Genomic DNA, 27,780 nt, shown 5'->3' on the forward strand with positions numbered 1-27,780 from the left:
TACATCCGCGTGTCCTACTGGTACAGGACCACCTCTGTGTGAAGAGTTCAGAAAGAGCTCAAACGATCTGCTGGCATTTACTCTGCTATTGGAAGGCAGGTGATGAGTTGACCAAGCAATGGCGAGGACTTGGACTGTCCTAGGTGATGTGCCCTCTTCTTTCACACAAGCAGGCCCCTGGATAACCAAAGGGCCAGTGTAACCTTTGTGGCTGCTCTGACTTCATGCGGTTGTCTTGCCATTAACAGTTCTTTGCTGGCCGTGAGCCCATTTCATGTGTAAATGTGACAGAAAGACTGGGAGTTTATGAAGCTAGAAACAACACTAAAGAGAAGCCTCTGATCACAGACAGGACAGTTATGGCTTGATGGGCTTGTTCCAGGAAGGAGACTTCCATCTGAAGGTTGTGAGGCATTGTGCTATCCTGAGCAGCTTTAATTAATGTTTTTTCCTCCCTAACAAACATAAATAATGAAGATTCTGATGCTTAATCTGGATTCGTAAGTAAACTGTGAACTGAGAGCAGAACTTCACTCATGTCACTTTATTAATATTGATCTGATTTCATTACAGTAGGTAACTGATGTGAAACTGACACTGATGTAATATTGAAGAATGGCCACTGTTCTTTAACCTGATACCAAACTTCTCATTTGCAGTTTGCTTTTACAGCACTGTCAGCACACCTATGGAGGTAAGCTTTAAATTGAAGTACTGGGGCAGGGCTGGGCATAGGATCAATAAAGCCTTGTTTCTATTCCTTGGAACACTTAATGTCAAGAATAGTTATTTTTTTCTTTGAAACAAAGACCTTTGGACAGTCTTCATAATTAAATAAGCACATTTGAGCACTAGCCAGTAGCTTGGCAGGGGGGGAATTTTCTTGGGAAATATGACCCATATGAATTTTGTACTAACAGATATTTTCAGGCCTGTGAAGGATGTGGATCTACCTGGGGAAATGTCCACAACTGACATGGCATTTTCAAGGAGCAGGATTTACCAAGTGAGCTGATGACAAACCAAGCTGGAGACCAATTCTAGCACTATCATGCCTGTAGGGAGACCACCTGCAGTGACGTGGGACTGGAGAGCTGTTCCAGCAGGTCTGATGAGGGATCAGGACCCTCAATTATTAGGGTTATGAACACCAAGCTTCCATAAGTACGTGGCTGAGATGTGCATCTCAGCAAGACAGAGGCAGCAAAATACTATGAGGTTTCCAAATTTTAATAGCGCAGAGACAGCAAGTCACCTTCCCAAGTCTCCCTCCTGCTGAAAAAAAATGAAGAATCACTTGCTTTCTTTGCACGGAAATAGATGCATGAAACTGCACACATCTTTCCTGGAGAGTAAAGGAAAAGTATAGTATTCAGAGCAGGGCAGGAGCCATGCTCCAATACTGCTCCGTACATTGAACCACTGATTCCATAGCTTAAAGTAAGAATTTTTGCAAATGCTGAATAAAAGCATAGCAATTTTCTGAATAAGCGCAAGAAATGGCATTAATTATACTAACATTATTGTCTACCAAAGCTGCTTTCAATCATTTTAATATTCAATAGCATGCATCATCATGAATTGGTGATAAATATAGATGAATAAAAGGTAGCGATAATGAAAGTTATACAGGTGTAAATTAGAACATATTTTTAAACTACTATGAAGTCACAGCTTCTTGAGATAACATAAAATTATAGGATATGTGCACATCCTAAATTGAATCCTGGAAAATTTTGTACTGTTCGTATGCTAGTTGATTATCATTTGGGCAACACTGTCTGGGAAAGTTACAAAACCTCCATTTCCATAGCTTCCTACTGCAAACCTTATTCTTAACCCCAAGGAGCCAGTGTGGGGATGGTACAAGCCATTGTGTATCATTGGACATATTCAAGCCATGGTCACTTACTATTTGGGGAGCAGCTATGGAGGCACTGTAACCTCAGGTCCCCAGACTCAGCCCTCTCCTCCTCAGTCCTGGAAAAGAGAATATAGAAGTAGCACCTTTAACAGAAACAAAGGCTGCTCCCAAATGTACAGAAATGGAAGGGTCAAAATCAGTAAGAGTACAACATACCTGGGCTCCTCCATCTATAGCCAGCCAGGCCCATTATGGAGATAGTAATGGTCTCACGAAGGACTCTGTTCCATTGGCTTTGCCCCTCTCAGGGGAAAGCTCATGTAAAGAGGCCATGGGGAATAGAAATGAGGGGCTCAGGGCTGCATCTCTCCCAGTCTTTTACTCTTCATGATGACTCTAACCATCGGGACCTAACAGCATTGTACAGTATGTGTGTGTGTTGGAAGTGGGTATGCTGCTAGTGCTACAACATTTAAGTGCCAGTCCGTGTAATTTTCCAGAAGGAACAGGTCTGCAGATAAACATTCCTGTGTTGCAGAGTAAAGTACAGAATAAATCCAAGGCAGAATGTTACACTTATCCCTGTGTGCTAACGAAACGTAAATAGTCAGATTGGAAATTCTTATTGATGTTCATATGAAAAGATACTGACTCTGTAAATGGGAGTTACAGTAGGTCAGTAGCTTAAAACCTGTTTAGATATCTAGGTGACCAAGGAGGAAATCAGAGCAAAAGGTTGGCATGTCTTTGGAGAGCATTGATATAATCTGCACAACATCTTACATGAGCAAAATGGAGTTAGAGAAAGCAAGCTGTGAGTAACATACAGTAGAGAAATGGAAAATAGCATATGTGAATGATGATTTGAAAAGTTCTAATTCTCATAGTCTTGGGAATAGTCTTAATTTATTCTCTCTGCAATAGCTTTGGTCCTGCCGTCTGTTTCAAGCAGCTCCTAGCACTTCAAAATTACATCTTCTATCCCTGCAGAGACATTTTGTCTCCACTGGTGTCAATGCAGTTTGAACACAGTTCACTCTAGAATGTCACCAGTAGCATCTGCCTGATGTTGGGTTGGTTTTGCAGATCAGAGTAAAGGCTCAGTCAGCAAGAAAAATGTTGTGAAATCAGCTGCAAAGCCACAATGGGTGTTGATGGACAGCTGCAAGTTGGCAAGTGCTGTGCTATGGATGACTGAACAGTGGAAGGCTGATTCTTCCAGATTTACTTGCTAAATTTATCTGTTGGTTGAACAGCACCTGATACGTGAGATTTGCTTCACAGTTACCAAAAAGCTGGATATCAGACTAGAGACAGGGCTTTGCTGATCTCTTGGGTCCCCCACTGGTGCCAGGGTGGGCTAACCTCCTTACCCCTGTCTGCAGTGCCTTTAGTTGCGAAGGGATTCAACACTCCTTGCCTCAGATGGCCTGACCAGGCACGGGCGTATTTCCAAAAGCTGCTACTCTTTCTCCTCTTGTTAATAATAAAAGTGGGCAGTTGGTAATTCAAGTTTTCTTGTATCACTTCACTAACTGTTTATTCCTTGCTCAAGGCAGTGACTACCTCTCCACAAGTTCACCTGGATTTGATTTCCACCCTTTCATCCCCTCTATCCTTGACCCCAGGCTTCAATCCTCATGTACTCTTACCCAAGCCTCTATGTTCTCCTGCTCCAGATCTTCCTCCCCATAGGTACAACCATAGCTTATCAAACTATATAGGGAGAACAAAGAATCCCTGTCCCTTTGACTTATCTGGAAGGATGCTCAGAGCAAAGGAAGCAGAAAGGTATGTGGACGGTTCCTCCACCACTAGCTGGGGTAAACTGTAGACAATGGACCATGCTCAAGGTTATATGGGATAAGAGTATTCATAGGAAACAGAGCAGAAAATGAGGGGAGAGATACCTGTTATGAACTGACAATTAATAAACTGAAAAAATAAAAAAGATGAGCAAAAATTATAGACAAATATACAGTCAAAAGGAAAACCAGAGAAAGGAGGACAACCAATAATAGGACAAAGACTGAAAGCTGACATGTTACAGATAATTCTACTGCTAATTTTATAGAACACTTAGTACATGAATAATACCTCCAAGCCTGTATCATTTAGCTGTTCTACTTAGCGTTACTCTGAGGGCTATCGTATCTTTTATATCTGAAGAGCTATAATCTTTTGATTTAATGGTGTGAACTACAGAATCTGTGTTGTCTGGACTTTTCAAAGTATCTCATGTCTGTGAAGGAAATAATTGTTGAATAACACCATAAATCTTTGATTTTTCAGCAGCTCTTTAAATGTTTTCCCAGTGATGGAAACAGTAAGATGCTCAGTTGTTGAGAGGCAAAGTCTGTGCTTTTGCAGTTGTAGGTAGTCAGAGAATTTAACTGTCTCTAGATAGGCTGTGTGGACTTAGGGCTGGGTAACTCTATGCGCTGCTTAAGGTGTAGTCAGACCAGGCAGCATTTGGGGTGCACACATGCATTCACGTAGTTTTAAAGGTCTTTCCTATGTTATTCACAGCTGAGGCAGTTGTTAGGATGAGGAGATGGAGGTTAACAAGCAGAAGTAATGCAGGCTGTGCGAGGCGGACATGCAAGGGATGGGGATGGGGTGAGCTGGTGGAGAAGTGGGGGGTCAGGACAGCAAGCTGTGCACTGATGTGGCTTATCTGCTGCGTCCCCTGCACTGGGTGGTGAACATGGTGCACACTTGTTGAACTGGGGACTCTCAAGGGAGCATTTCAGCTCTTTCATCTAATGTGTCTTTTGTTATATGCAGTTACATGTGATTAAAATTAAGTGAAATACAATGATACAAAGTTTGAGAAAGTACTTGCAAGGTTAGCAGTATTTTACTGTCAGTATTTTTCATAAAGCAAATTTCTTCTCTGCGAGCAGGGACCTGAAGGAGAATATTCTAACAAAAAACTTTAATCAGGCAAAATGCAGCTGTTGGGAAAAACGATAAAGATTTAACTTTCACTAGAAATATACTGGTCTAAGAAAACTGCCTATTGCACAAAGTCTGTTCAACACAGAGGCTAGATGTGTGTGTACAGCGGGTGCTGGATGCGTGCTGAGGCAAAGAAACATGCAAAGAGGGTAGTGATATGTACAAAGTAACTGGAAGGAAGGCAGGCTGGAGGGTTTTATTTATGAGATATGAAAGGGAACACGGAGGTGTAGGAGTAGGAGGGAATGTGAAGTATCCCAGGGTATATGCACAGGAAGGAAAAAAATTTAAGTTATTTTCTATTTGTGCTAAGAAGATCAGAGCTTGGGGAAGTTGTGTGCTTGCTGGGACTGCTGGCACCCACAGCATGTAACAACACTGTGTTGCTAATTGATGATCCCTGGACACCCCCCCCCAGTCTCAGAGTATCCTCAGGTCACAGCAGTGAAGCCAATCACGAATACACTAAATGAAAGAAAAAAAAAAGAAAGGATGTAATGCTGCACAGCTTTAAATCTCTGGAATGATCCCATGGTAACAATAACTCTGGGCTTCTTATTATGTATTCAGATACAACAATTAAAATAATCTGATATAAAAAAGGAAAGTCATAATCATGAAGTTTGGGAACACCACATGCTTGAGCTGTGTTTGCCAAGTGCGTGTGGAGGGGCTTGGAGGACGTGACCAACAAGTGAACGGTTCACACAGATTCAAAATGAAGAGGGAAGCTGGAAGGACAGAACAAACTATGCAGTGTGGTCATGAAGCAAGTGGCAGAGACAAAGCACTGTCTCTGTATACTGGTCAAGGTGCCTCTGGCCAGTATAAAGAGCAGTCACAAAGAATAGGCTGTTCTGAATGCACATTGCCTAGTATGGAGCTTGTTTTGAATAATACATATAAAATAAGGATTAAAACCTCACTGGTTTGTACTGGCCAAGGTGGGACTTGTCACTTGCCCTGGGCATGTGTGTTAAATACCCTGCTAGATGCACAGGTAAGTTCAAACCTTCCTTCCGAGAGACCTGAAAAAGCCTTGATGCTGCATTTGACCTGTTGTTGCTCTTAGGAGCCCTTCACCTGCTAATCTAATGTGTTGGGGTGAAGGTCTCTCGATGACCAGTCCGACATGGATTTGATTGTGTGTTATGTGGCATTGATTTACATGTATGTAAAAATGGGGCGTGTGTAATATGGTGAGTGCAAGAGGAATAAAAATCAAACCAGACAATACCTGAGTGAGATAAAGAGGATTACTGTCCCCTCTGCCATTAGTGTTTTTGCTATTTATTGTTTCAGTACTTTATCAAGTTTCCTTAGCATTTCCCAATATAACTCAACATATTGTTGCTTACAGTTCTGCCTGTCTCTCATCTGCAATTCTCACTTTAGTAATTCGGTCGTCTGTTTTCCCTCACTGAGTGTTGATTTCTCTTGCTGACCACTTCCTCTTCACTGTGTTTGGTTTTTTTTCTCACATATAGAATTTTTTAAAATTCACTGTCTTCTCTAAACGCAAAATTAGGAAAATCATGGTTGTTTGAATAATTTCTCTCATCCTTCCAGATCGTCTGAAAGGTAGAGTGAAAACTTGGAAGTTGGCAGAGGAATAACTGCAACAACAGAGTCTATTAGTTAAGGTTGGGTAACCAAAGTGAAGTATAAGCATGGAAGTTCTCTAGTTCTTTCTGCTCAGGAGAGCTCCTCGCTTTGCTACTGAAATGTCTGATCATTTCATATCTTCTGTCTCCTTAGTGCTTCCCAACCATTCTCTTCCACCACTGAAAAACTGCCAAATCAGTCAGAAGAACAGGAATGAATCCTCTTTATGTTTTCTGTTCCCAAAATATCTTTACATTACTTCCAACAATAGGCTTTTGGTGGGCATTCTCTGTACCTATCAGCTCCTCATTCTGTGAAGGTGCCCCTACGGAGTCCATCACACCTTTCTGGCTGTGTGAGGTCAATATTTGTGTGTTGTTCACATTCTGCAATTTTAAGCAAAGCCTTAACCTTCTCACAAAAGAATGAAGGCAGCACGTATTTCAGTGCAGCCACATGGGACAACTAAGAGTGCATGGGGCTAGCAGTGTGGTGGGTGGGCAATGTGCTGTGACAGGCAGAGTAAAGGATTGTCTCTGGACCTTTGGGGCTTAGACAGGACTTACAGTCCATTTAAGACCCTAGTAGCAGTGTGGGTGGCACTGTGTGGATATAAAGTATGTGGTATATTTGTGTGGAGATGTTCAGGAGGATGGGTTGTGTGGAAGACTAGGATGGGTTGTAGGCATGTGACTATGGAAAATGGCAACACCAAAGTGGCCTAGGAGTGGCTGGAAAATGTTTTGGCAGGTGTTTGGATTATTGAGAGGTTCCTATTACACATGTTATGAAAGGATAGCTGTAACATTTGTTGTATCTCCGCAATTTTACCTTTCCAGAGAGGGAAAATAAGCTTGCATTGGCAGCATAGCTTCTTATGAATTCCTATGAATCAGATGCATACTGTAAGGACTTGTCAGTCTTGTGCTTTAATGAGTATGTAAGAAAAGGCAGGCACTGGGACATCACAAAATTTAAGAAAAAACAAATCAAGGAGGATCTTTTGTGTTTGTCTTTAACACACATCTTCTCCAAGTATCTCAGAGGCTTCACCCACATGTGCTGAAATGGGTGAGAGCTTGGATTTTCTGAGACTAGCGGAGTCCATGAAAACCTCCACTGATTGAGCAACTGACTGCACTGACCTTTCTCTGAAGTACTTGATGGCTTCCTGGTCTAGGAAGTTCTGCTCTTCTCGAAAGCCCTGCTCAAAGATTTTGCGCTTGTGTCTGAACTCAATGACAGTCTTAGTGTAAGAGTTCAAGGTAGTAACGGAGGCCGCCATGCAGCAGGTGAAAGAGCCCCATGCCAGACTGTGAAGAGAGAAACCAGCAAACAGAGCTGGGTTAAGACAGCAGCTCATGGTATATTTCTGACGCCTAGAGACACACATACACAGGATGCTACTAGGCAGGTAAGTCAGTGGTGACAAACCTGTTCTTCTCATCTTACCTCAAAGGATCTGTGGCAGGTGCTCAGGCATGCAGGCAGGATGCTGGGCTAGGGGTTGGGCACAACTTTCATCCCATGGAGAACTGTGTGGCAGAGTGCTAACACGAACACTTGGTGCACTCTGACAGAAGAGTCCAATGCCTCTTGATTTCCCTTTGAAAAGTTTCAGAGCCTCACAAACAAATGCTAAAATCTATAGACCAGTAATGAACTCCTGGAAGAAGTAATGCCCCAGAGAACACCTCTTTTGGACCAGTACAAGTTCCCCAGCATCCATGAGAGACTGACTCTGCACAACACTACTGCAGGGCTGGTTTCTTTTCCATTTTTTATGCCTTCATCAGACTACTGTATTTCCTTCTTTCCTGGCTCATGGACATTTCCAGCATTCCTGGCTTATACCTGGTCTCTGAAAGCCTGACCATAATAGAAGACAGCACTTCCATTTTATCCAGAGATACAATCTGAGCAGTGCTCCAATCATGCAGTCTTGTTCAGCCGGTGGCAGGATACCTGCAAGTACCAACCAGGAGCACAGGAAAACAGAGGGAGAAGGAAAGCGGAGGAGAAAAAGTGACTGCCCCAGTGCCAGGCTGGAACAGCAGCACGTAGTGTTCTGGGTCTCCTGGCAAGGAGAGTTCAGCTGGGAGCTGCTCTGCTCCCTGACTGTGGACTGGGTTTCCCCTGGGTGCCTTCTGCCCTCCCTGCGCATCTCTCCTCCAGCCTTTACCTCACTGATCTCAAGTTCACATGTAGCTGGGGGGGAACTCATGGCCCCAGGACGTTTAGGTGCTATTTGAGCATGAAATGGGGCTACAGAAAAGGCACTGAATTCCTCCTTCTGTCTGCAGAATTTATCTGCCTTCAGGCTTGCCCTAACTTTACATTCAGCCCATCAGCTCCAGCCACATACAGTTTGCAGTGGCTTCCTAACTAACGTGGATTAACTTAATCATCTGTGTCAGCTGCACACTTTACCTGCTCCTTGCTTTCACCTTTTTTATAACCAAATTGAACGTTGATATAAATTATGCAGAACAGAAAGCATATAGCCACAGTAGCATTATCTTATAAATACACATTATCAACAGAGCCCTCGGTGTGAGCTGTTTTCCCATTCTGCACAGGTTCTGCAGACAAGGAAACAGTTTCTTATTTCAAATTAGACAAAACTTGAAAAAGAACACATATTCATGAGCTGAAAAATCTGGGGGAAAAAATGGTTCAAATAAACAGAAATGGCACATTTCAATGATTTCAAAATTCAGTGCATAACAAGTCCTCTAGGGACTCCCATGGCAATGACGTGTGTGGAGGCAGCCCTTTCCTAGTCATTTTGGAACCTGTTTGCCAGATGCAATCAAATGAGAAGGAACACTGGGGTGATGAAATTCCCTTAGGTTTTCCATGGTTGGGTGGAGATATGGAAAGAAAACTCATGCTATATGTGAGTGTCCAGGCACAGGGAAGCCTGGCAAGTGTCTTCCTCCTACACAGAGTGTGTGGAAAAGCTCCAACAGCTCCAAATGTTTCCAGTTGGGCTCCTAAACAATATCAAGGAAGAAGCCAGCTGAAACCACATGCTTCACTGTGCCTGGTTGGTGCCTAGGGAACGACATACAGAGAAAAAATACTCTTGAAAGTCTCTGATAATGTCTAATCGTTGACTCAGAAATGCTGACAGGTTTGGAGAAGGAAATACAGAATGAAGACCCTCAGTGTGACCTCAGGTCTGGCATTTGGTAAATCATAATAATGAGACAGTTACCATTGATGTGTTTGAGTTTTTCTGGACCTTGGTTAAATGTTATTTATTTTCAAGTGTAAAGAGGGGTTCTCCTACCTGTAAGAGTTACATCCTACCTTAGGCAAAGACCTGTTTAACATCAATACCAGCTGTGTCCCAGTTGTGATAGGGCTGTACCTATTGTGCCTCTGGTAACTGAGCTCAGGGCTGTGCCCTCAAGTTCCTCTGTGGCTCAAACATCTCAGGTTTGTGTATTTGTTTTCTTTCTAGAAAGGCTGAGTGTGAACATCTGCAGCTCCTCAGAGCTACTGAAACTCCCTGCCTGGAGAATCCCCTGGCTCACTCCGGCTTGTGCCAGAGCAGAGACCAAACTCCAGGTTTTGTCAGTAGCTTGGGAGTGCAGTAAGATGACAGGTGCATTTTCAATCCCGGGGCATCTGAGCAGATCACAAGCAGCCCTTTCTCATTTTGAGGAGAGGGAATTTTATCATTCCTTCTCAATAGAGGGGAAATAGAGTCACAGGAAAAAGAAAGAAAAGTTTTCTCATGGAACTTAGGAAAGAAATGGCAATCTAGATCTCCACTCATGCCGTTTGGCTCTTGGCCATGTGGAGAATGCTCCCTGGCCCCACTTTTCATTGGTGTTACAATTCTTTGTGCTCTGATGGATTGTCTGGTGGCGTGCTGCAGTGGTGCTTTTTAGAGAAGGTGGTAAACAATGCTGATGGTTCAGGAGTATTTAAAGGTCATGCTTCACACCACCACCTGAACCCGGATGGAGCACAAGGAAATTGCTACATGTGCAGCACTTCCGAATTCCACCAAGTTTGGTGGGCATTTGTTTTAACCCTTCTTAAAGATGTTCAGGTCTGCGTGATGCCAAGGGAGGTTGTACCTCTCTTGTCTATTCAGAATGGTGGTTCAGTGTTAGCTGGAAGGAAACTAATGTTTTTGCTGCGTTTGACTTTCAGACCTTCCTTTGTCACGTCTGCTACCAGTCACTGACATGGTTTGAGGAACTCAGGCTGCTGAGCACCGTTGCAGGCAGAAAATGCTGCTGCTGTTCATGCCTGTCCCAAGGAAGATGTGACTGAGCTGAGCTTTGTACCTTGCCCGGCGTCCTGCATAGGCAAGTATGTTGTCTTGGGAGGTATAAGGGGAAGGAGAGAGATTACCAAATCTGAAAAGCTGCTTTGTGACAGCAGTAGCTTGAGTGGAGCTCAGCTTTATCTAGGGTGAACCAACAGTCACTGCACAGACTGAAGCTGACATCCCACTTCAGGAATATGTGAAGGGCTGAGGTTGCTCCCACATACTTCCCTGCTTATAGGAATCTCCAGTGTCCTCCACAGTGAGGCTTAACCTAGGGTCAGTCCCTATATGGAAGCCTGCTGTGGCTATGACTGTCTGGGCAGAGCTGCAGGCAGGGCATGCCACGTCTGCTCTGGGACAAAGCTGTAGTTTAGGAGAGCAGACAGTGCTGTGAGCTGCCATCCCTCACAGGATGGGATGCTGGGCTCTGAACAGCTTGCTCGGAGCATGGGTAGGATGAGAGTGCCCAGGGAGGGCTCTTAATGCCCTACAGGACCCTTGTGACAAGGGGCTTCTTGTCTTGCACAAGATGAAGGAGAATAATCTAATGAGTGCTTTATCATGCTGGCCATTTAACAACATTGTGAATTTTGAGTATTGCAGTAAATTATGAAATAGATTACTGATTACAAATTAATAATGTGCCTTATTATTTAAATATATTAATAATTATACAATTGTTATGGCATAATTGTTATAAATGTTTATATAAATATTATAAATATATGAATGCAGTATATTTACAAGTTCATCTTCAAATGCAGTAAATATTCATAATTGAGACACAAAATAAGCTGTATATTAAGTATAATGCGATTTCTATTTTGTAGCATGTTACTAAAATGTTGGTAACTCCTCCTGTGAAGCACAGCATAGTGAGGGGAGAAGGAAAGGCTGATAATCCCCTGCTGTGCTGTGCATAAGAAGTATTTGTACTTTTTTTACTGGCATTAGCAAAAGTTGTTGTCTCTGATTTTAGATGGAACAGAAATAAAATGCTATATTTAGAAATGAAAAAAAAAAAAAAGTATTTTGCCTAGCCATCCAGAGGCTCATGCCCCTAGAGGGATGTGAATGTTGTTTGCAGGTATTTCTATTCTCCAGTCTCCTGTGCTCGTTAAGCTTCTTACAAACTTGCAAGCAATATAACACAGTTGACATATCTTGGCCAGATTAGTTTTATGTGTTTCTTATGAGATAAATGGGAAAGATAAAAAAAATTAAAATAATCAGTCTCTAAAATGTCATGTCCGTTTTCCTAAGCCTTCTCCGCATGATCCACAGGGAAGTAGCATGGTGCCAGGAGCACTATGCCTTCCTCTGCGGCTGTGTTAAAAGTTGCATTCTAAGGTTCAACTGACACATTAATTAAAAACAAAAACAGCAAAAAAAAAGCTAAAAGTCTCTGAAATGCCATGGTAATTATGTACCTAAATTGAACTTTAATGAGAGTGCTCAATCTGTGCTGGTAATTGTGGGTGCTGTTTATTTACAAATGCTATGTACCTGCTGATATGCACAGCTGCTGCTGCACAGTCAGTGATAACTGTCCTCTACACCTCAGCAATTGCATGGCCATGGTGTTTTTTTTTGCTCTTAGCATTTTGGCAGCTGGGAATGCATATGCATGTTCCTGAAAATTTGAGGTGATATGTACAATATCCCAACAGACTGTTGGAAATGGAAAGATATTAGCTGGTGGTGACACTTACCAGAAGGACCATCCATAGTCCCATGAATGGGGTCGCCAGTCCTCTGGTCCAAGACTGACTGTCACTTGGAAAACTTGAGTATACATCATGTGTGCCACCATCCCCAAGAGACCTGAGAAGCAGAGATGATATTAGGATTTTCTGTGCTAATGTTTTTTATAATTCTTGAGATAGCTCCTGCTGGAAGTGCTTTGAAAGCTCCAGAAGAGTCTTTGTTGTACTTTCATGCCTCCTATTCTACTGTGGAGGAGGGAGTTGCATGGGCAGAGGAAAGGTGTGACTGAAAGCTCATTATTTTACATCGTACTGAATTCTCAATAAGAGAAGAGTTAAAGAAAGAAAACCGTTGAAGAAAATGTTGCACAATTAGCATCACCACCAACCTTGCTGCTGCAAAACAGGGGTATGCCACCCACAAGTTATCTCACTTAGCCCATTGCAGACAGGCCTCAGGTAAGGGAATAACGAGACAGGCTTCTGTAGGCAATGCAAGATTGAATGTGTTAATGCCAAACGATGATATTTTATCTGAACAGTTGCCAAAATTTATAAACTTGAAGACTTATAAAACACTTTGAAGTTACACAGGGAAGTTCAGTGAACTCAGTGTTCCTGATGATGTGTGGTAAGGGGATACTCTAGGAATAGTTTTGATGGTAAAATGTTAATGATGCTTGCTTTTGTATTTTGCTGAGATAACTATAGCTGGGTGAAGATTAGACACTCTACTCACCATGATGCTAAAGAACAGGGTTGTAGTTAAATCACAGGGTAGCCTGAGTTTGCCACGTAGCTGGCCAGCACGGTTCTTCAGCTTAAGCAGAAAAAAATGCCTGAACTTTACATTTAGACATCTCTTCGAGGAAAATCAAACCCCACTTTTCAGGAAGTGGTGGCCAAAAGCAGCTCTGATGCTTGGAGATTTTTTCTAACAACAGTAATTTTGAGTGTGTCTGCTTTAGTACCTCAATAGTGCAGAATGATGCTCCCAGCTGTGCTCACAAAAAGCATGGATTCAGGCAGTTAGCTAGAGTGGGGCAGGGTCATCATATCCCAGATACACCTTGGACCTACAGATGTCAAAAACCCCCTTGTGTTATACCGTCATTTCAAGGAACTTAGAAATACTGATGTTCTGCCATTGTGGGATACAGTGCAGTCCCATATATTTCACTTTGCACCTTAACTCAAGTTGCCATTTGCTGTTGTCTCTGACCATCTACATTTTTCCACATTTGCCCTTCCTCCATGTGGAAGATCCTGGTTTTCCATCCCCAGATCCAAATTTTGGTTCTTTTTTCCCCCCTTACTTTCAGGGTCTAAAGCACTTCATTTGTCTCACGAGACGTGTTGATCAATCAGGGCAGTTCTGGGGGAGGGAAGATGGGGACTGTCACGTTTGTGTTGTAGGTGTGTTAAGCAGGACCTTCAGCAAGATGAACATCATATTTGATACAGACAACTGCATAGGCTGAACAAAGACATTTTATTACAAGAAGCTGTGGTGATTTGCTGCTTCATGTTGGTGTGACACACTGCAAAGTTAGGAGGTGGAAAGAGCAATTCACAAGAGAAGAAACATTTCGGCAGGGTGGGCGGCCTAATGGGAGCACAGCAAACTGGTACACACCTTGGTTGTTTCTGGCTATGTTTAATTTCCAGAGTTCACTGGGACCTTGCTGTACTTTTCAGTGGATTTTTCTCCAGCTACAGTTATTGCATTGATATTAAAATTTGGGGTTTGCTCTTCCTACAGCTACTGTCAGTTATTTTTCAACCTTAATAAAATATTACAGACTGCCCTGAGATATGTCATACTCACTCAGAGCCATTGGGAAGTTTGACACATGGAAAAGCTGATCTGTTCTGTTTATGAAAAACCTTAATGGGGTTTCAGCAATGTTCAAACCTTTTGCTGTGTAGGAGGCCAGGATGACAGTCCACTGATACAGCTGAGTAGGAGGTCATCAGCAGGTCCTGCTATATGTAACACAGGGACCACAGCGAAAACGTGGCATTCATTGCTTTATCTGCCTCAGCTGGGGAGGGTTGGGGGCAAATGTGTACCTGGCTGTGCTGTCAGTGGCATTATGCCATGTATAAGCTATAGCAAAACAATACAAGTCTTTCTTTCATTGTGCTGCTTCATGCACTTCTGCTTTGGTTTGTTCCTGATGCCATGCATTGGTTTGGTCTATTTTAGATTTGCTTTGCCAAGTTCACCATGGGGATATCCTATAGTACTTTTTTAATGGTCACATTTTGGATAAAATGAACTGCCTGTAACAAATCAACAAATGCTGTATTTACAAGATCATTTCTTCCTCTAACTGGCTGCCTGAGGCTGGACAAAGAGAACAAAATGCCTGTATGCCCACCCACCAGGTCCAGGGCAACAGGTCCTGATAATACGGTGTGCTGGAGTGACGGGGTGGATGGGAGTGCACAGACACTGACTGTTTATTGCTGGCTTGAGATCATTGGCCTTGCAGAACAGAGCTGTTTCTAGGTGTCAGTAATGGGAGAGTTTAAGGAACTAAATTTGGAAAAGACAAGATATTTAAAAGCATTTTCAGATATCTTTACCAAAAATATTATTCATGCAATATATCACATTAATTAAAATGCTTTGTTATCAATATTACATGAAAGACATATGTAAGGTTTTCAATTTGTATAAGGTTAAGAGGGATACCAAAATTATAATGTCTTTTGGTTTTATTAATGGGTCATAAGAGGTAAAGAAACAACAATAGGTGGCCACACGCGAAGGATAATTTTTTCTCACCTTTAGATATTGAGCTATGAGGATATGAAGATCTCATTGCACTTTTAGGAGGAAATTCTAGCATGAATTTTGTAAGAGGTCTGTTGCTCCAAGGCAAAGTCCTCTTTGTTACCTAATTTCTATTAAGCTATGTCATTATAAATATGCTAAGTTTAAATAAAAATGCTCTTCTTCTTTCCTCTCGTATCTCTGTCCCTGAAAAGAATAGCTGGCATTCTTTTGGAGTTTTGGGCTTTTTTGTTTCTTTTTCTATCCTTTTTCTCCGTAAAATTTTGAAGTTTGTATTTGGAACATCATGACAATGTACTTACTTATAAAAAGGGAAGGGTAAAAATAAAAATAGAAAAATGTGTAGGAAAGAAAACTTCGTAATTCTTACAAAACTTCAAAACTGTGATTAATGGTAAAGAGAAAGAGAACAGCATGGAAACAATTGCTCGAATGCTGAAGAATTCCAAGTAGTTTGAGTTTGAAAATGGAACGAACTTTTTTAAAGATCCAAATTATATCCAAAGATGAAAAATAAGCTTTGGCAGTTTTTACCAGATTTTTTTTGTTGTTTTTCTCTCAGTTCTACATCTGATCTGAGTTTTATACCACTACCAGTATTTCACAATTTGAAGCTACCCCTGAAGATACAAACTCCTTTACGGAATGTACTCTGCCTGTTATAATCTCTTTCAGATTGAAATACAGCAGAATAAAATGCACTTTTATTGCAGAAGTTCTTTCTTCCAGAGAAGACCATGCAGGAGTGCTCACAAAAGCCAGCTGGTTGCCTGTATAAATCTGGGGAGGTGGAGTTTTTTGCCAGCAGAGACGTGAAGGGACACTTAGTTACGTGGTTAGATTTGATAACTTCTTTCAGAGAAGTGAATTCCTCAAGTTCATATGCTGAAGGGTTCCAAGTATAGATCAAGCATGAAAATCTGCTGAAACAGTTATTCTGAGAGATGTACACGTCCCCTCATTACTACTGGGCTTGTTCCTATGTGTGATTACTAGAACTCTTCATTCTCTATTTTCCTAATGAACAAGATGGGCTTCTTCCTTTGGTTTGAAGCATCAAACCTTCACCTACTTTCAGGATTAACATGGAAAAAAGAATTTTCAACACTATATGTTTTTTCATTTTCTATTGGATAATCAGTGTGATGATGCTGAAAAGGGAAGCTCAGGCTTTGGCCAGGATAATGACTATGCGGGCCGGGGGAAGGCTACTTACCGCATTGCTGTTGTGAAATTGGGAATATGTATTTTTGGTGACAAGAGGCAAGTTTATCATGTAGTCCTTGTTGCAAAGTAACAAATAATTATAGTGAAAAATGCAGTAGCTAAATGGGGATGAGAGATTCTTGCAGCCCCTGGGTTTTATTCTTTCAAAGTTTTAGAGTTCTCTTTCATAGTGGCTCCTTGGGCAGAAAGGAAAGCAAGGTTCATACCTGAAAGCACAGTGAAGACAGCAGCAAAGGCATTTAACTTGAGCCCATCTATCACACTGCTTGAATGAAAGAGCTCGAGGCACATAAGGCTGAATCCGACGACTAACAGCATGATGTATAACACCTCGGATACTACTGATAACCACAGGACACCTGTAATGCACAAGAGCAGCAACTGGTCACTTAGTTGGTAAATACATTCAAGAGGTTAAAGTTTATAAAAATTGGTTAGGAAATCAGGAATATCTAGGAGTAATTATGTATTCGGAAAGTTTAAATTTAGCAAACCACCACCCAAACTCTGAAAAATAGAAAAAGTGGTGAATGAAGATGTGAACTGTGGCAGAGTGGTAAAGATGATACTGCAGAAACAATAAGCTGTTGTTTAATATCCCAGTTTGGCTAAAGAACCTCTCTGGGTGTATCTAGAACCTCTCAGCTCCTCTGACCCAAAGCATAGGACACAGAATTCATTTTCCCTCTATGTGTCATGGTTTAGATGAGCAGAATTTAGCGGTGGTGATGGCATGTAATACTTTACAGGATATGGGCTGGTGGGCGATGAACAGGCTTGGATACCTCTTTTTTCATAACACTGTTCAAAGAAAATGTTTTCAGTCCAAGTTTTAAGATGTTTATTATAGCATAGCATTGGGGCATGTTATTAGAAACTGTTCCACAGAAACTGGTGTCCTGCAGAATGGCTGTTCTGACTTGGGGTGTTTGGATCCACTGCACAGATCTCTGCTGTTGGGAGTAATAGAAAGACAGACAGAATCCAGGTGGGGTGGAGCCAGTTATTTATAACTCAGCTGAAGAGCTGCAGACACAAAATTTGGACTGCCTTCTGTTTTCTCAGCCCCTAGGTACAATCCTTCAGAGGAAGGGCAGAGTTGACATGCCCTGTTTGTACTGCACATTCTGCAGGACTCTGAAGTTGTGCACAGGTAAGTGAGTCTGGCAGCATCTGGTAGCGGCTGGCTGAGACTGATTCATCCCCTGTAGATGTCACATTTGGAAATTTGAGCACAAAACCTCTAGCAGGATGTGCCGAGTCTTTTAAAGTCACCAAACCATGGAATAAATTTGAGAGGATGGGAACAGATTATAATATTGAGTCCCTGCCAAATTTCCGATCACTGTTTCAGCATGAGAATCTGCTAGATTTCTTCACTACATTTGCTAACCTGATTGCTAGAGAATTCACCTGGAAACAATGAGCAGTGATGGAAAATTTCAGCCTAAGCAGTTGAAACATGGGAAGTTAAGCATCTGAAGACAATGGCTTATATTAGAAAATGTTAGCTGTAACCATAGAGACTGCTACAGGCTTCACTTATATTAATACCTTCTCTCTTCACTGTAAGAACATATGTGTGATAATGCCTATAGTTGAGCTTATCATACCAGTTATGCAGTCTCACTTCTGTCAAATATTGGAGTGTCCTCTTAGTGACCAGATTGATCCCAGCTCTCATTTTGTCTGGGAACTCATCTCTATAATTGCATTGAATTAATATGTACTATTTGTTGTTGCCACCATATCTGATCTTTTGAGGTTTTAAACAGTACTACAGAGATAGTAATAAATAAACCTTTTAATTTCTCACAGTGTCTGTATATGTAATACTGCATTAACAGCATACAGCTGTTTATCTCACTCCTATTAGTCAATTTGGTACCAGGGCAACTGGCACACTTTTCCAAAAAGAAGTACAAGTGAGAAACAACAGGATGTTGTTCTGTTCGGCAGGATTAAGAAAGGATTTTACCTCATTTTATCACAAACAGAAGTTTTATGACATAAGAATGATGGAATTATTTGAGTTGGAAAGAATTAGATTATGTATACCTGGCCTATAAACTGAGGCAGCAGAGACCCCTAATTAATGAGTTCTAATTCATAAATATTTCAGCCAAAACTTGAAAGAGTAATATACAACATATCTGCCCAGATATTTATTGCCCTGTTTCAATTCTTGAGTATACTCACTGCTGGTATCTACATACAAGAGCAGTGCTATAGTAGTGATTGCAGCTCAAGACTGTGGTGTGGCTCTGTCCTCTACTTCCTTGGGTGAACAACTGGCTGAAGGGTCGGGCTCAAAGAGTTGTAGTCAAGGGATAACTTCAGGCTGGTGGCCGGTCACTAGTGGTGTTCCTCATGGCTCAATTCTAAGGTCAATTCTCTTCAATGTTTTTATCAATTACCTGGTGACAGGAGTTGAGTGTATGCCAAGACAGTTTGCTGGTGATACTTAATTAGGAGGAGACATTTAGTCCCTCAAGGGTAGAGAGGCCTTAGAGGGAGATCTTGGTCAAATTGAATGCTGGGAAATCAGCAACCATATGAAATTTAACAAGGAGAAATGCTGGCTTCTGCTCCTGCGACAGTGTAATCCTTGATGGATGTATAGATTGGGGAACATAAGGCTGAAGTGTAAGCTTGTAGAAAGGGATCTGGGGGTTTGGTTAATGGCTGGGGGTTCGGTTGATGTACATCAACTGTATACAACTTTTATCCGCCTCCCATCTATGAAACAGTGCTTGAAACTGGATGCTGTAGGCACAAGGGTAGAGTGCTTGAGAAATTACAGGAAGTGGAAGCACATGTCTATAAGGAAAATTCCAGTTTAACATGTCCAGAAGGCAAGTGAGGGGATACCACTAGAGTCAGTTTTGTGAACATTCAGAGTGACATACAAGGTAGGACAGAGAGAACTTTACCTTCTTGTACTGTAGAAGGCAAAGGTCTTGCTGTCTACAGCTGCCTCATGGAAGGATGTAGATAACAGAGACAGACTCTTAGAGTTGAACAGGAGTAGGATAAGACAAAATCAGGCCCTGAGCAGCTGGATCTGATGGTCATACTTTCAGCAGGGACTTGGACTCAAGTTTCCAGAGGCCCCCTCCACCCTAAACCGTTTATTTAGGGGGCCCTGATTATATCTGGAAAGGAACTCTATGTCTAGCTCTCATGTCTTATTTCACGGTGTACACTGAGTATCTGCTCTGTGACTTTTTAAAATGCATTTAATGTGGGGAAAGTAAGTCACACATGCAGTGCTTGCATGCTTCTGAGTATGTCCTGTCCTGCCTGCTTTGATTTTTAATTTAATCTGAAATAATAACTTCCAGAAAGTGCAAGCTATATCTGGATTTTGCATCTTCCTGTGGCTGCCAGAAGCAGAACAATTGATTCAGGTTATTAATTCAGGAGACAGTGTCTTTCTGTTCTGTGCTGATGGTGAAGTGATCTCCCACAGCTCTTCTCTCAACATGAGATTCATGAGGCAGTCACTTGGCATTACTTACTTCCACTTACAATCTCTTACAGCCTCCTGCCTGCAAAGTAGAGAGCTCCTTCTCTTGAGGAGACCTCAGTCATGCCAAGTGAGGGGGACGAAATTCTCCAGAGGATTTTTCTCTTTCTCTGTCTTCTCTGCTGTCACCTGTGCTGTCACCTCTTCTGTCTGTCTGTCTTATTTCCCACCACCCTGTGTCCTCTGCTCAAGGGATTTGTCTGGCCTAACTTAGCTTTTGTGAAAAATCTTTTCTTCAGAGGAGTCACAACTTGGTTCATTTGGAGACTTCCACGTGGATGTCTTGTATCTGAGGGTCTGTGTTCTTATAAATCACCGGCCTTCTCTCATCTTTTGGTCTTCGTTGCTGTTATGATTTTTAACTTGCCTATTCATGAATCTGACTGTACTTGTGCAAAGAAGGTGCTGTGGGTCACAGGTGGGATTGTTCTGAAGTTGAACACCACAGACTGTGAAGCTGTTCCTGGAGGTAGAAGGGTCACCATCTTCAGGACAATATCCTTGTGAAGCAAAAGTACTGGAAGTCCAGGACCTGGGCCAAGCTGCTCACCTGGAACTTGAGGTGGCAAAGCTGGGCCTCACCAAAAAATTTCACATAAATCGACTTACATTATAGGACTCCTACCTCAGAAGGAATGATATAACCTTCATCTCAAGACAGATTGCACTCTATGATCACCAGCTTTGCCTAAAATGAAAACATTGTCCTGCATCTGTGCTTCTGTCATTGTCCAGAGATTCTGATTTTGTAAGAAGATCAATAAATTAGTCAGGACACTACTGAACGTCTTCGTGTCTCTGAAGGAATTGTTATTTCCTTAACAATATACTGAGAAATTGCTTTCTCTGTGGAGTTCATGGTGAAAAGCATCTGTGCCACCTCCCTATAGAATTAGCCACCGCATGAGCATTGTTACATGCCAAGGAAATTAATTTTCCGGCAACCCCAAGTGAAGTGAACATACTCTTCACTGTGAATGAAAAGGTAACTGTTACCCACATGATTGCTGAAATTTTAGGAACTCAGGTACATCATGAACCATCTGACAAGATCAGTCCCTTGCATTTCTGTCAGACAGTGGAGGGCAGCATCAACATTTCGAAAGAAGATTCATAGGTACAGAATGCATTTCTGCAAAGCTGGTGATCATGTTAAGTACATCTGCCAGAGATAACATGGTAACAAAAGGATGTTTCAGTTCTGACTGAATGAAACAAGCTGATATTTTTTTGACATTGAGGTAAGGAAGCTTTACCTCAGCCTGCAATGACTCTTGGGGCTCAGAAGTTCTTCACAAAATGTGAATTTATTTCAGGTCAGCCCTGATCACCAGGGAAGACATTGTAAGTGAACACGCTATTAGCTCTCACCAAGGAGCACTCGAAGTCAGGAATCCCCAGTGCTGAGTTTCCTTTGAAATAAGAATTCCAAAAAAAGCCATAGAAATTCTGCTTAGAACTCAAGGCATCAGACCGCATTTCAGTGAATTCCTGATTAAGGAATCCATCAGTATGGTTAATGACTTCCAAGAATTTTGGTGTGATTTTGACTGTTTGGTATCCAAGTTAAGAAGTATAAATATGAAACTGAGGTACTGCTGTTGTTGTCATAGGTTATTCTGTTGGTACGCATCTGGACTTTTTCCTTTGGAGTAAGAAACATTAAGGGACCATTCACAGTACCTGGAGCGAAAATACATATCAAAGCATCAAGTATTCTTTGTTGAAATCCACTGTGATTTCATGTCATAAAAAGCCAACAGTTGCTGACTCCAACTTTTCTGAGAGAGCGCTCTCGTTGAACTGACCTCATGAATGTCAAGAAGTTACTGACACGCTCTTCTGTGCTCTTGCCCCATAACATACAAGGGCGATTCTTAGTTGTCTTGTGTTGCATTATTAAAGCCATTCTCAGACTCATTAGCAATTTGGACTGAAATACCAAGAATTTGGATACCATCTAAACAGGATTATGTGCAGGATGATAAAGAAGCAGTTGCTGCTGTTTCTGGAAGTACAAAGCTCCATGATTTAAATTACTGTTGAGCTTTTGAGATTAATACAGCTGACAAACCAGATCTAGAGAGTTTAAATACACATCTATACCTCCTACATTCACATGCAGCCATGGAGTTATATGCATCCTTGTTGGCAAATCAGAAAAGTTGATTTTTGGTGCCAGCTCACCATGCCAACAGCTCCTGAAGCCAGCTTGTGAGGCTTGTGAGGCTCTGTCTCCAGATGAAATAACGATATTGAAATCCCCTCCTGGCTGCTTCTCCAGGCTGGTCAGGTCATGAAAATTACTGTCAAAGATCCAGTATTAGTACATGTTCTCAAGGCAACACTGAAGAGGTGGCCAACAGAGCAATTGCTGTTAGAGTTCAAAGCATTTTTAATCCATAGGCATGAGCTTGTTTGCTTGTAAAGGATCTCTTCTGGGAAAATATTACTATTCCTAAAGGAGACTGCTGAGTCATGTTAACTATGTTACATGCAGCATAGTCAGCAGGGGAGATGGGGGAGTTGTTACCCTTGTTCATAGTACCAGCAACTTATTCTCACTTGCCTTTGAGAGCCTCGGGTCTGTATGTCCTACTTTATGAATTTAACACTTGCACTGGAGAAGGGAGAGAGAGCACCTGGGGATAAGTCCTTCTCCTTGGTTTATTTTTTGATTATGAAAGTCCTCTCTGTAAGGTACTGAGGGACCCAGAACTTAGTAACTGAAAAATTGGGGGCAGGCCCTTGTTGTCACCCTTCCTGGGAAAGGAAGTGAAAGGGAGAAGAGATTGCTGTGGAAGGAATGACCTCAACAGTCCTTTTGCACTTCCTTGTTCCTTATTGAGATCTAATTCTCAGAAAGATGCTGACCATCCGTAGCCTTTGGCACCCATACAATGGTCTGCCACATCAGGGAAAATTCTGTTATTTCTTTAATGCTCAATTCCAGAGCCAGCAGCGTGATGCTGAGAGCACACTTGGCAGCTGCAAAACATGTAGTAGGTGCTGGTTTTGTAGACCTAATGGGTGTCTGGTTTTGCACTAATAATTTTTAAGATGTTATGTTTACCTAAGTAGAAGGGCATTTCCTCTGCAATTTTGGACCTGTCTGCTCTGTTCCTCCTGGTCTGTATTGCTGTCCCTATGTTTCTTAACTCTGGTTGTCATTGCTTTGCTCTTCCATACTTACCCCCTATGTTGGAACCGACACCTGAATCTTACTTTAATCTCTTCTCTTCAAGGTCAGTGCAAGTGAGAAGAGAGTAAAACAGTAAATAAATGGGTCCACACTGAGAAATGTGCTTCTTTTTTTGGGGAAAAGCATTGAAGTAAGTTCGAAAGAGCCATGAAATTCTCACACTTTTTCTTCTGATGATTTCAATCTTTTGCTGCTCTGCTGCTCCAACACTGGGAATTAAAGCCAGAAATATTGGAGTGATCAATAAGAAATGGTGAAAGGCATAAACATTGAGCATGCTGTTGTGGCTGGCGTAGGGACTCAGCTCTGAGCAGTCAGCCCGTCTGTTGGTTAATGCAGTCTCATAATATCAGACCATCTGCCTGCTCCTCTTGTGCTGCAGTGTAAAAAACCTGGGAGAAGTAGACTACAGAGCTATGAGAGACATTTCACCAAAGCAAAGAAAGCTTCATGATCCTAAAAGCTATATCAGAGATACCTGAAACTACCTGTTGTTACCATAAAACAAATAAGACAGTCAGATAGATAAAGAGACTGCAGTTTGCAAAACATGAAGGACCATATGATAAATACCTGAAACCGCTCAGGTGAGAGGAGAAATGCCAGCTTTTTTGGTTTTGTTTAGCTTTAGTTCTTCATTAGTTTATTTATTTTGAAAGATGAGGTGGAGCTGTGAATCATAAAAACGATTCTTTTCTACATGATGATGTTTTCTATGACTTTTTATGGTTCTGACACTGAGCTTGGTTCTGAATTTAATCCTGTGTAGGATACTGAGCAGACTGTGGAATATCTTTGTGCCTATATTGTCTTTTTCCTGGTGTAGTAGTAATACAGCGAGTAGAGTAATATAGTGGAAAAGACTAAATCAAGACTATCCCATATGCCTTAATGAATATATTTGGGTTAAACGCTTCCCTTTGAAGACCTACAGTGTAGGGCTGTGGTCCTGTACTTCCACCCTCAACAATGGGCTTAGAAATGAGTTATGTTCAGACCTTGTGGCTGGCATTGCCCACAGAACCAATGTTCTCCATGTCTTCGGCATCACCAGTATGAGAAGCAAGACCGTTGCTTCCTTTTAGGAATTTAGCTTAAATTCTGCTATTGAGCATGGTTTCATCTTTGTATATCTAATTAGCTTTTAAAAATAACTTTAATGGTTCTTAACAGATGTGTAAGAAAACACAGATAAAATGTTACTAACACATTTTTTTCCTGTATACTTAACCGTAACTCTCCTAATACAAGTGCCCAGGTACTTGTCTGTGTGGGTATGTACACACCTATCAAGGAAAATGCAAGCAGAATACGAAATATTCAAGAAGACCATAGACTTGGACTACTGCACTGTCTTGGAAGGTGTATAATTCTTGTGGAAGACCCAGTTACATTTCTTTTCACTGACGCAGGTCTCTGGTCCTTTTAGAAAAATTATCCTCCTATTTTCCTCTCATGAACAGCTACCCAGCTCACAAAAAAGGTTTGTTTTTTTACCTTGGCTGTTACAAGTTTCATTTTTCTCTTTTCCAGCCTGAAATCTGTTTTGTGTAGTGCTTCTCATGCAAAAAAGTATCCCCAGTCTTTGACAACAACTGTCAAACTCTTCTCTCTATCTCTTCAAATTTTATCATAACTTTTCTGAGCTGGGGCTGGCAGGGGAGGGATGAGAGGTGCACACAGGGTGCTGCAGGTGGGTACATTAGGAATGTATGTGGTGGCATGGTGACTTTTTTGTTTTGTTCTTTGTTTCCTACAATGATCCTAATATTTCTTTTCGTCTTTTCTTAATCTCTACAGAGCAGTGAATTAATGTTTTCACAGAAGTGTCTGTCATTGCTCCAAGAACTCTATCCTGAGGGGAAAAAGCTAATTCAGAACCCATCACTATATATGTAAAGGTAGGATTACTCTTCGTGTTCACCACTTTGCATTTATCAACACTGAAAATTATCTCCCATTTTCTCTCAGTCACTCAGTGACTGAGAAAGATTTGTGGATAGTTAAGATGCCTGTAGTATATCTAGTATCTTCACAGTTTTCAAGCTCCACTTGTTCTTTTATATGAACCTTTTAGTTTCTTTTAATCAGCTCTTGTTTTTCTTGCATTCCCTTCTTCATAAGTTTTGTGGGTTTTTAAAACTTCTATTGCTTCTGCAAGGATGCTGAATGTCTCTCTCTGTTAGCCACAGATACAGGGTATCTCTTGCTAACATTTTGAACCAAGTTCACCATGCCACTCAGGAATAAGAGTTGCAAGTTTCCCAACTAATTTCTCCAAGCTGGTAAAGTTTGTCCAGATTTTATGCTCTCTGTCATACTGAGCATGACATGTTCTCAGTCTCAGCATGAGGTTTTGAATTCTGCTCCTACTGTTTTGTTTTCTGTCCTTATACCTTCTCTGTTTAACCCTGCTACTGGAAGCCGTCCCAATGGGTGATCACTAATATAATTCTGTATTTTTTATCTGGGCATGAAATCCATCCACAGAGATTGTGTTGCTCATTAATGACATTACCCTGTTATTCTCATTCAGCTTTAGTACATGACATCTGCTTTGTCTTTCAGTGTCATCAGTACCAAGATGTTATTGTCCTACTAATTATCTTTCTCCCATCGAATTTCTGTTACACCTATTATGTCAGTATCTATTAAAATCAGGCATCAAATTTCTGTTACACCTATTATGTCAGTATCTATTAAAATCAGGCATCTAGTTTCTCTTCTCATTAACTGCTGTTGTAGTGCTGGCTTAGGAGCATGCATATATTTGGCTCAGCTTTTTCTTTTCTGTGCTGTGTTTAGGTGAGACTTTATTTATTTGCTGTTTGCAATGTGCTGCCTTAGTTTTGCCAGCTGCTTTTTAGACAATACAGAATTTTTATTGCTTCATCTCTGCAGGATGCATCATCATGACCTGTGTAGAGGACATGCAGAAGGTATGTCCTACCTCTGCCAGTACAGTTTCCAATTTAAAAAGTCCCCTGTAACATTTTGGACTGTTATATGCTCACTAGCAATGAGCATTTTCCTTCTGCAAGGTTTTGTCTTGCCTCAACCTCCGTGGTCTCTAAAAAGTCTTGTTTATTTTATGTGTGTAAATTTAAAAAAACTGCAAGATAGGCAGTTAATGATGACCTGCTGCTTTGCCATTCATGAGGGGTATTCCATAGATATCACAGCTGGGACAAGTGAGGTCCTACAGAGCATTGGAATAGTTTAGATCATATTGTACCAAATCTGTAAGGAGTTTGTCCTGTGAATCCTATCCTGTGTTGGTGTGGCCATCTCTAAATTTTGAGCCAACACTGATCTTTGATCCTGTTCCTGAGGTAACTTCCCAATAGGACATATTACTTCAGTTTGTGCTTGAGTCACAGCCCCTGTCAACACCATCCAAAAACTCTTTAGGGCACCACATTTCCTACAAACCCTCACTCTTCCCCAGTGAAGTTCTTCCAGTGCAAATGCTGCTTCCAACTGTTTTCCACTGGATATATCCCAGCCTTCACTTACACAGGATTTTGGCAGATAGTGACTCCTGTCTCTGTGTCACTGTGGTTGGCAGCTGACATTTATGCATTTATAGAAGGGCGTATGAATCCCCACACAGTCCTAGGCAGGGGGAGGAACAGACCTGTATATGTGTATAGCTGTGGTGTTACGCTAGTCTGTGAAGTCATTTATCAGATCATTTGATGGGACATATTGCTATCTTTTGCCTTTTATTGTGCTGCCACAATTTCCAGACATCATATTTAGCCTTGGTTTCTTCCTTTTGAATGTATCCTCCGTGGCCTCTCAGAAGTTCTCTTGGGTACAGATTTGAAGCAATGGGAAAGGGGACCTAGAAGGCGCACCCAAAAGGTGTGGTGAGGGGAGGAGAGTAGTGGAGTGTGTCCCAGCCTCAGCGTTCTGGTTGGGTGCTACAACAGGAGCTTGTCAGAGAGATGATTTTAGCAAGGTTTACAGCAAGCCCAAAGGGAGAGGAGAGGCCACAAGCTGCATTCAAAAATAGACTGAGTAGCTGAAAACTGAGTGTACTTTTCAGCATAACATGTAAGTGTCCCTCACTAAGTAGGTTGTCCTTTTCTTCTTTGGACGATGTGGTGAGGCACTGGCTCAGGTTGCCCAGAGAAGCCGTGGATGCCCCATCTCTGGCAGTGTTCAAGGCCAGGTTGGATGGGGCTTTGAGCAACCTGGCCTTGTGGAAGATGTCCCTTCCCATGGCATGGGGGTGGAACTGGATGATCCTTAAGGTCCCTTCTGATACAAACCATTCTATGATTCTGTGATCGAAATACTCAACAGGAACAAAACTTTGATTAAGTTTTGTGGAGAAGATCCCATGAGCAATTCAGAACTGAAACATCAGGTTCAGCCTACTGTGACAGTTTCCTTCCAACTCATTTTGGAAACACTTGCTATCTTACCACTCATATCTGTAATGAAAACTAGAAAATAGCACAGTTTGTGGGACCCAACAACATCTGCTCTGTGACAGCCCATTAAAATTCCTGATGATACCCAATGTAACCAGCTATTGCCCCATCATCCTTTATGGACAGTGAATGGCAACTGTCAGAAGAAAT

General features: G+C 41.7%; 1 protein-coding gene across 1 annotated transcript in view; it reads right to left on the reverse strand.

The window, feature by feature from the left end:
* GSG1L (GSG1-like) overlaps nt 1–27,780 on the reverse strand; it is a 52,907-nt gene that overhangs the window by 5,241 nt on the left and 19,886 nt on the right. The window contains exons 3-6 of the mRNA XM_010022303.1: nt 16,664–16,816; nt 12,434–12,545; nt 7,576–7,743; nt 1,913–1,980 (exon numbers count right to left, since the gene is read on the reverse strand). Of these exons, the coding sequence (XP_010020605.1) occupies nt 1,913–1,980; nt 7,576–7,743; nt 12,434–12,545; nt 16,664–16,816 (501 nt within the window). The remainder of the gene's footprint in view (nt 1–1,912; nt 1,981–7,575; nt 7,744–12,433; nt 12,546–16,663; nt 16,817–27,780) is intronic.

This window comes from Nestor notabilis, unplaced genomic scaffold (genome assembly GCF_000696875.1).
Source record: "Nestor notabilis isolate BGI_N333 unplaced genomic scaffold, ASM69687v1 scaffold12959, whole genome shotgun sequence".
NCBI lineage: Eukaryota > Metazoa > Chordata > Aves > Psittaciformes > Psittacidae > Nestor > Nestor notabilis.